Raw genomic sequence first — 10,676 nt, 5'->3', positions numbered from 1 at the left:
TCTGCTGTTTATAGATTAAAAGTCTGAGCTCCCTGTTAGAGCAATGAGAGAAAATATTCACATCATATTCTTGTCATTCACTCATCCACTACCAGAGAGACATGTGCACACGAGAGGCTATATATAATAATAATAATAATAATATATTTTTCTGTCTTAAAAAAACAAATATTATAATAAAAGCTTGTCTCATTTAAACTTGTTTGTAAATATATTAATACAAATATATTATTAAGGTTTTAAAAATGTGAATTTAATACCCATGTATCGATTCGGAATCAAAATGTATGAGTAGTTGTTTTACTTAAAACAAGTGGACACAAACATATAATTACCATCATCATCTTCATCATGGGCGGCACGGTGGTGTAGGCTAGTGGTTAGTGCTGTCGCCTCACAGCAAGAAGGTCCGGGTTCGAGCCCCGGGGCCGGCGAGGGCCTTTCTGTGTGGAGTTTGCATGTTCTCCCCGTGTCCGCGTGGGTTTCCTCCGGGTGCTCCGGTTTCCCCCACAGTCCAAAGACATGCAGGTTAGGTTAACTGGTGACTCTAAATTGACCGTAGGTGTGAATGTGAGTGTGAATGGTTGTCTGTGTCTATGTGTCAGCCCTGTGATGACCTGGCGACTTGTCCAGGGTGTACCCCGCCTTTCGCCCGTAGTCAGCTGGGATAGGCTCCAGCTTGCCTGAGACCCTGTAGAACAGGATAAAGCGGCTAGAGATAATGAGATGAGATGAGATCTTCATCATAAACATCACCATAAACATCACCATCACATTCATCACCACCATAAACATCACCATCATACTCATCACCATCATCACATTCATCACTACCATGAACATCACCATCATATTCATCACCACCACCATAAACATCACATTCATCACCACCATAAACAACATCACCACCATAAACATCACCATCATACTCATCACCACCACCATAAACATCACATTCATCACCACCATAAACATCATCATCATTACCACCACCATAAACATTACATTCATCACCACCATAAACATCACTATCATCACATTCATCACCGCCATAAACATCATCATACTCATCACCACCATAAACATCATCATCATTACCACCACCATAAACATTACATTCATCACCACCATAAACATCACTATCATCACATTCATCACCGCCATAAACATCATCATACTCATCACCACCATAAACATCATCATTACCACCACCATAAACATCACATTCATCACCACCACAAACATCACCATCATCACATTCATCACCGCCATAAACATCACCACCATAAACATCATCATCATTACCACCACCATAAACAACATCACATTCATCACCACCATAAACATCACCATCATCACATTCATCACCACCATAAACAACATCATCATACTCATCACCACCATAAACATCACTACCATAAACATAACATTCATCACCACCATAAACATCACTATCATCATCTTCATCACCACCATAAACATCATCACATTCATCACCACCATAAACATCATCACCACCACCATAAACATCATCACATTCATCACCACCATAAACATCACCACGACCAACTTCATCATCACCACCATAAACATCACATTCATCACCACCATAAACATCATCATCACATTCATCACCACCATAAACATCAGCAGCAGCAGCAGCAGCATCATACTCATCACCACCATAAACTTCGTCATCATACTCATCACCACCATAAACATCATCATCATCATCACCACCATTCATCACCACCTTAAACATCACCATCATCACATTCATCACCACCATAAACATCATCATACTCATCACCACCATAAACAGCATCATACTCATCACCACCATAAACATCACCATCATCATCACCACCATAAACATCACCATCATCATCACCACCATAAACATCACCATTATCACATTCATCACCACCATAAACATCAGCAGCAGCAGCATCATACTCATCACCACCATAAACTTTGTCATCATACTCATCACCACCATAAACATCACCATCATCATCATCACCACCATAAACATCACATTCATCACCACCATAAACATCACCATCATCACATTCATCACCACCATAAACAACATCATACTCAGCACCACCATAAACAGCATCATACTCATCACCACCATAAACATCACCATCATCATCTTCATCACCACCATAAACATCACCATCATCACCACCATAAACATCACCATTATCACATTCATCACCACCATAAACATCACCATCATCATCTTCATCACCACCATAAACATCACCATCATCACCACCATAAACATCACCATTATCACATTCATCACCACCATAAACATCACCATCATCCTCTTCATCATCACCACCATAAACATCACCATCATCTTCATCATCACCATCATAAACATAATCATCATCAACATCACCATCAACACCACCATAAACATCATCACCACCACCATAATTACCATCATCATATTCATCATCACCATCATCATCATCTTCTTCTTCATAATCATCTTCATGACTATCATCATCGGTGCAGGAGGTAAACCCCAATTCCAAAAAAGTTGGGACAAAGTACAAATTATAAATAAAAATGGAATGCAATGATGTGGAAGTTTCAAAATTCCATATTTTATTCAGAATAGAACATAGATGACATATCAAATGTTTAAACTGAGAAAATGTATCATTTAAAGAGAAAAATTAGGTGATTTTAAATTTCATGACAACAACACATCTCAAAAAAGTTGGGACAAGGCCATGTTTACCACTGTGAGACATCCCCTTTTCTCTTTACAACAGTCTGTAAACGTCTGGGGACTGAGGAGACAAGTTGCTCAAGTTTAGGGATAGGAATGTTAACCCATTCTTGTCTAATGTAGGATTCTAGTTGCTCAACTGTCTTAGGTCTTTTTTGTCGTATCTTCCGTTTTATGATGCGCCAAATGTTTTCTATGGGTGAAAGATCTGGACTGCAGGCTGGCCAGTTCAGTACCCGGACCCTTCTTCTACGCAGCCATGATGCTGTAATTGATGCAGTATGTGGTTTGGCATTGTCATGTTGGAAAATGCAAGGTCTTCCCTGAAAGAGACGTCGTCTGGATGGGAGCATATGTTGCTCTAGAACCTGGATATACCTTTCAGCATTGATGGTGTCTTTCCAGATGTGTAAGCTGCCCATGCCACATGCACTAATGCAACCCCATACCATCAGAGATGCAGGCTTCTGAACTGAGTGCTGATAACAACTTGGGTCGTCCTTCTCCTCTTTAGTCCGAATGACACGGCGTCCCTGATTTCCATAAAGAACTTCACATTTTGATTCGTCTGACCACAGAACAGTTTTCCACTTTGCCACAGTCCATTTTAAATGAGCCTTGGCCCAGAGAAGACGTCTGCGCTTCTGGATCATGTTTAGATACGGCTTCTTCTTTGAACTATAGAGTTTTAGCTGGCAACGGCGGATGGCACGGTGAATTGTGCTCACAGATAATGTTCTCTGGAAATATTCCTGAGCCCATTTTGTGATTTCCAATACAGAAGCATGCCTGTATGTGATGCAGTGCCATCTAAGGGCCCGAAGATCACGGGCACCCAGTATGGTTTTCCGGCCTTGACCCTTACGCACAGAGATTCTTCCAGCTTCTCTGAATCTTTTGATGATCTTATGCACTGTAGATGATGATATGTTCAAACTCTTTGCAATTTTACACTGTCGAACTCCTTTCTGATATTGCTCCACTATTTGTCGGTGCAGAATTAGGGGGATTGGTGATCCTCTTCCCATCTTTACTTCTGAGAGCCGCTGCCACTCCAAGATGCTCTTTTTATACCCAGTCATGTTAATGACCTATTGCCAATTGACCTAATGAGTTGCAATTTAGTCCTCCAGCTGTTCCTTTTTTGTACCTTTAACTTTTCCAGCCTCTTATTGCCCCTGTCCCAACTTTTTTGAGATGTGTTGCTGTCATGAAATTTCAAATGAGCCAATATTTGACATGAAATTTCAAAATGTCTCACTTTCGACATTTGATATGTTGTCTATGTTCTATTGTGAATACAATATCAGTTTTTGAGATTTGTAAATTATTGCATTCTGTTTTTATTTACAATTTGTACTTTGTCCCAACTTTTTTGGAATCAGGGTTGTAGATTTACCATATCCCAACTCCAGGGTACCACCTTAGCTTCAGTTTCTGTCTGTGTGATCTTTGGCATATCCTCCCCATTTCCATGTGGATTTCCTCTGGGTGCTTTAATCCTCTGGCTGCTCTAATCACCACGTGGATTTCAAGGTGAAGGTGAAAGAATAAACAGAAAATTATTATATCTTCATCTACAAGGTTGAAAATCCTTCAGACATCCTGCATAGAACCCGGGTCCACTACAGAACACCATGCACACATTCAAACACTCATTCATACCCACAAGCATATTTCTGGGAGGTGGGAGAAAACCAGAGAACCTGGAGGAAAGTCATTCTGGACATGTAGAGAGCATTCACAGAAACAGCACACAGACAGAAACTTGAGCTCAGGATCCTGGAGCTGTGAGGATTCCTTACTGTATTCTCTCTTCTTCATGCCAGGACTCGATCAAATCATGATATCAAGAGAAAAACTAAGGAAATGTATGTGTGTCTGTTTATCAAGGACTGAGCTCATCTGTCATTCCATTACCTAAACATAAACTAGTGTGCCTCAGCATTATTCACTGTACTCTATTATTGCTACTAGTATTTTTCATGAGGCATCATGATATCTGTAAATCTGTTATATGTATTTCCATGTTTTTGCTTTGTGACTAATGACTGTACCAATCTAGTGTTATAAAGAACTTCATCCAGCTTATGCTTACAGTGGTGCTTGAAAGTTTGTGAACCCTTTAGAATTTTCTATATTTCAAGCATAAATACGATCTAAAACATCATCAAATTTTCACACAAGTCCTAAAAGTAGATAAAGAGAACCCAGTTAAACAAATGAGACAAAAATATTATACTTGGCCATTTATTTATTGAGGAAAATGATCCAATATTACATATCTGTGAGTGGCAAAAGTATGTGAACCTTTGCTTTCAGTATCTGGTGTGACCCCCTTGTGCAGCAATAACTGCAACTAAACGTTTCCGGTAACTGTTGATCAGTGCTGCACACTGGCTTGGAGCAATTTTAGCCCATTCCTCCGTACAGAACAGCTTCAACTCTGGGATGTTGGTGGGTTTCCTCACATGAACTGCTCGCTTCAGGTCCTTCCACAACATTTCCATTGGATTAAGGTCAGGACTTTGACTTGGCCATTCCAAAACATTACCTTTATTCTTCTTTAACCATTCTTTGGTAGAACGACTTGTGTGCTTAGGGTCATTGTCTTACTGCATAACCCACCTTCTCTTGAGATTCAGTTCATGGACAGATGTCCTGACATTTTCCTTTAGAATTCGCTGGTATAATTCAGAATTCATTGTTCCATCAATGATGGCAAGCCGTCCTGGCCCAGATGCAGCAAAACAGGCCCAAACCATGTTTCACAGATGGGATAAGGTTCTTATGCTGGAATGCAGTGTTTTCCTTTCTGCAAACATAACGTTTCTCTTTTAAACCAAAAAGTTCTATTTTGGTCTCATCCGTCCACAAAACATTTTTCCAATAGCCTTCTGGCTTGTCCACATGATCTTTAGCAAACTGCAGGCGAGCAGCAATGTTCTTTTTGGAGAGCAGTGGCTTTCTCCTTGCAACCCTGCACACCATTGTTGTTCAGTGTTCTCCTGATGGTGGACTCATGAACATTAACATTAGCCAATGTGAGAGAGGCCTTCAGTGGCTTAGAAGTTACTCTGGGGTCCTTTGTGACCTCACTGAGTGCGTTTACATGCACATAGAGAAAATCAAATTTCTGCCGTAGCTCGACTGAAATCGAAGTTCTAAATGCCATGGATACACCTTAGCTCGGCTGAAATCGAAACGAACTGGATTTCTCGTAATCGAGCTACTCAACCTAGATTATGCGATTGTAGCCGAGCTACTTAGTGCATGTAAACCCTATCGAGCTACTTACTTCCCTTCTGGAAGTGACGAGTGACGAGACCACAAGCGGGAAACACAACAGCCTCGGTCGGCATGACAACAGTAGTAGTAGCGAGCAGCAGAAGAGGTCAGGAGGAACAAGGAGACAAAAAACAAAAACAATTGAACTTTTTGTGTTTATTAAGACAAGTTAAATTGTAAGCAAAAAATGGACTTTAGAAAAATATACAATTGTGCAAAATAAGTTGTCTTACAAAACAGTGGTCTGCGCAGGACAGTTTGTAGCCAACAGATGGCAATGACATGTGGTGTGAATGTAAAGTGGAAATCACTCCTCTTCTTCATGACGACGACCGGAAGTGTACCAACACGATGGGGCGTGTAGCGCCACCTGTGGCTCGGGTGCACAATGTACCTCACACAATAGCTCGATTTCCTTGTGTGCATGTAGGATTGGATTTCTCTGGCACCCCTGCTGGGACCCTTAGCTCGATTACCAACAGTAGCTCGATTTGGATGTGCATGTAAACGCACTGACTGACTATTACATGCCTTGCTCTTGCAGTGATCTTTGGTCGACCACTCCTAAGGAGGGTAACAATGGTCTTGAATTTCCTCCATTTGTACACAATCTGACTGTTGATTGGTGGAGTCCAAACTCTTTAGAGATGGTTTTGTAACCTTTTCCAGCCTGATGAGCATCAACAACGCTTTTTCTGAGGTCCTCAGAAATCTCCTTTGTTCGTGCCATGATACACTTCCACAAACATGTGTTGTGAAGATCAGACTTTGATAGATCCCTGTTCTTTAAATAAAACAGGGTGCCCACTCACACCTGATTGTCATCCCATTGATTGAAAACACCTGACTCTAATTTCACTTTCAAATTAACTGCTAATCCTAGAGGTTCCCATACTTTTGCCACTCACAGATATGTAATATTGGATCATTTTCCTCAATAAATAAATGAGCAAGTATAATATTTTTGTCTCATTTGTTTAACTGGGTTCTCTTTATCTACTTTTAGGACTTGTGTGAAGATCTGATGATGTTTTAGGTCATATTTATGCAGAAATATAGAAAATTCTAAAGGGTTCACAAACTTTCAAGCACCACTGTATTGCCTTAAAATGCAGCTCAAACCCCCCCTCCCTCCATCCCTTTTCACTCGCATGCAATAACATGAGGTATAAAAATTTACTTTCTACCAGTAAAAGTAAAGGTTTCGCCATTGTGAAAGAGTAAAGGTTAGTACCATTCAGATTTGATGATATAGTTATATATAATTATAATACTGGGCAATATAACTGTTTTCCACACTGCCACGTGTAATTTAAGATGTTCACATGTTCAAGTTTTAGGTTGTAAACTCGGATATAAAAGCCTGATAGCACAGGAAGGCAGCCTTACTTTTACAGCAGTTGACTCATTTTCACTTCCTGAAATAGGGAGATGATTGGCTTCTACACTACCACACATAAATAAAAATAGAAAAGAGTCTAACAGATTAATAAACGTGAATAAATCTTAACTCATTACTTTAATATACAAAAAGGCAAAGATCAATACCTTATTTATTGGCAACTAAAAACCAATTATTTGCTTTAAAGGTTAGCTCTTAAGTGCAGCCTTTACAAAATTAATAATGTTTTGAAGGAGATTAAACCTGAGCTCATTGTTCTAGAAGTCGGTTCTTCTTTGAGTGTTAAACATTAAACTCAAAGGTTTACATTGACCCTGTGTGTGTACGCACATAAGACATACTTTAGTGTGTGTGCTCATGATCTTGGTGTTATGTAACTGATGAATCATAAAACTTTTTCATGACCAGTAGTTCAATTTAATCAAGGTTTTCACACAAAACATTGATCAACTGATTGAAAAACTTTATGTATTCATTTATTACACACACACACGCACACACAGAGTTCAGCCATAAAATTAAACACACTGACAGGTGAAGTGAATAACACTGATCTCATTACTCATTACAAAAACATCTATCAAGAGGTGGGATATATTAGGCAGCAAGAGAACAATCAGTTCTTGAAGTTGATGTGTTGGAAGCAGGAAAAATGGGCAAGTGTAAGGATCTGAGCGACTTTAAAGGAAATACGCAGAACCTTTATTTTTAAATACATTTCTGAGTGGATAGTATCTCCATCCTTGACTCTTGTATGCTGCATAAATGCAAATTAAAAAATATATATTTTTTGAGAGTTAAAATCAACTGCAAAGTTGGCATTCGAGCTGCCCCACTGAGCCAGCCAGCCCTGAGTGCGTGACATCACTGCGGTAACCGGTTTTAAGGTCGAGGCCTTTAACAGCTATAGACCAAAGTCATATAAATAAAAATGTATGGTGAAAGTAAGAAATACCGTTACCGACTTGCTCAACTAAGACTGATTTGACTTCATTGATTGTGGGTTGACTCTCATTAAAACACTCGAGTTTGTTGACGGTGTAGTGGCTGCTGCTTTATGTCCCAGGGCTCCCTCATGCCTGTGTTACCTTCTGGCTCTCTCCTTTTAGTTATGCTGTCATAGTTAGTTGCCGGAGTCCCTGCTTGTACGCGGTGCAATATGTATACTGCTCCTACTTATTCAGGTGACATTGGGCATACCTAACCACCTGTGTTTTCTTTCCCTCCCCCCCACCCCAAATCTGTCCCTCTGAGTTACATGGAGTCAACAGGAAATCTTTTGGTGGAGAGGGTGGAGACCTCGACTGGCTATCGTAGCCTGCAGGGAATCGGCCGTCAGACATTCTGTCGCATGTCCCAGACCCGGTGAAATGTAACTGAATTGTCTTGGCCAGCCCTAAGGGTCCCATCTGCATCTCATCATTGCTGAGGAGTGTGCTCCCATCACCCAATCAAGCATCCAGCCAGAGAAGGTCATGATATATTTTACCATATTAACATGCCATTGTTGTGTGTTATGCCTGATGTAAAGACTCTCGTCTCTGTGAGCCTACCACACAGATTTAATACTTGTCATTTTTAGGGCATACCTAACAACATGTTTTCTTTCTCTCTCTCTTCCCCCCCCAATCTGTCCCTCTGAGTTACATGTTGATCCTGGGATTGAGATGCTGGCCTCTTCTGCCCCTCGGACCTGCTTGATCCATCCTGGTGCCCTGTGTCTGGTTGGAGTTTTATCGCATCGCTCCTGTGAAGGACGGCCCCATGAGGACAGTTGAGGGTTATACCTGTTAAAACTGTTAATATTATAGTCAGGCTGTCTGTTGTTGCCCAAATGAGGATGGGTTCCCTTTTGAGTCTGGTTCCTCTCGAGGTTTCTTCCTCATGTCGTCTGAGGGAGTTTTTCCTTGCCACCGTCGCCACAGGCTTGCTCATTGGGGATAGATTAGGGATAAAATTAGCTCATGTTTTAAGTCGTTCAAATTCTGTAAAGCTGCTTTGCGACAATGTTTATTGTTAAAAGCGCTATACAAATAAACTTGATTTGATTAAAACAGGATGGGTGTTATAACTTATGCAACATACACGTACATGCATGCATTTTCACTGATAAAACGTAAAAGGCTAATTAAATAATCAGATGAACTGAGACAATCACATTCTGAAGCAAATTAAATAATCTTATACCTGTAACTTAAATGCACAGGTTACATGTATTAATCTAAATACAGGTAAACAACGAGAGTTGCATTTTACCCGTCTGTGTTCTCGCTTCTTGAAGGCCGATCTTGTGGCTGATTGTTTCAAAATAATCTGACTTTCAGTTGTTCGTTCAGTTCTCCATTCATTCGTTTCTTCCACATAAAGGCAAGATACTGTTGCTGAGGCAAGCATATCCAGCGGAGAAATCAGACGGCTGGTCCACTCATTCTCCGTTTTCTCCATACTGAGTACTCCGCCATTACTGCTCAGCTCAGGCAATTATTAAAACCGAGGACGGGACGTCACCGGTTTTAGCAACAACCGCGGGGAGGTCACTGCCCGAGTGATGATATGTCCCGTCCTGTCCCGGGTTTTACCAACAACCCTCGGCTCACACTCCAGGAGAACTGGTGCAACTGAACTTACTTTCCTTTTCTTGTAGTTTTCTTTTCCTTTAATTGTTGGTACTGCACCCTCTTTCAATACGGGCTTATAGCCAATGCTCCTCAACAGATCAGAAGTCTCATACGAGTCTTCAGTAAAATGTGCAGAGCAGAGGAGAGACCACTTCGTAGGCGCCCAATGTGCCCGTGAACTTCTCGCAAAACACATCTAAATCTTTGCAGTTTGAACATTCTTGGGCCATGAATGCAACGTAAATCCACCTTCTGTCATGTTGCTGCACCCACCAGCAACACATCTACGTGGCATGGCGATAAATTAGCTCAAAATGGAGGATCGGAGATTCAGTCAGCTCTGTGTTTTAGTATAGCAGAAATGGTGATGAGACCGATAGACTTCCTGCTGTGATGTTATGGACGTCAAGGTCATTCACTCAGACCGCTACCTATATGAATCACTTTAATCGTAAAAATTACAATATTAGATTTATTGTTAATGCTTAAAACTATTCCTGTGCTATTCCTGAGGTCTCAAGGCATTTATAAACAAAAAGTGAGGCCATGGTTCTGCGTATCTCCTTTAACAAGGGCCAAATAGTGATGGCTGGATGACTGGGTCTGAGTATCTCCA

At 40.7% G+C, this 10,676-nt stretch overlaps 1 protein-coding gene across 1 annotated transcript; it reads right to left on the bottom strand.

Annotated features, from left to right (window-relative positions):
• Positions 1-15: 15 nt before the first annotated feature.
• LOC132884623 (uncharacterized) lies at positions 16-1,855 on the bottom strand. Its single transcript, XM_060918464.1, has 2 exons — positions 757-1,855; positions 16-32 (listed from the first exon to the last, which is right to left on the bottom strand). Exons 1-2 carry the CDS (start codon positions 1,853-1,855, stop codon positions 16-18), a joined length of 1,116 nt encoding a protein of 371 aa, XP_060774447.1.
• Between the last annotated feature and the right edge of the window lie 8,821 nt (positions 1,856-10,676).

This window comes from Neoarius graeffei, chromosome 4, assembly GCF_027579695.1.
Source record: "Neoarius graeffei isolate fNeoGra1 chromosome 4, fNeoGra1.pri, whole genome shotgun sequence".
In the NCBI taxonomy this organism is placed as follows: domain Eukaryota; kingdom Metazoa; phylum Chordata; class Actinopteri; order Siluriformes; family Ariidae; genus Neoarius; species Neoarius graeffei.
Note: the sequence above shows the minus strand (reverse complement) of the source record. Positions and strands in the feature narration are given on the sequence as shown.

Coding starts and splice junctions, on each gene's coding strand:
- LOC132884623 (XM_060918464.1), bottom strand. CDS start 1,855: ATGGTGATGTTTATGGTGGTGATGAGTATGATGCTGTTTATGGTGGTG.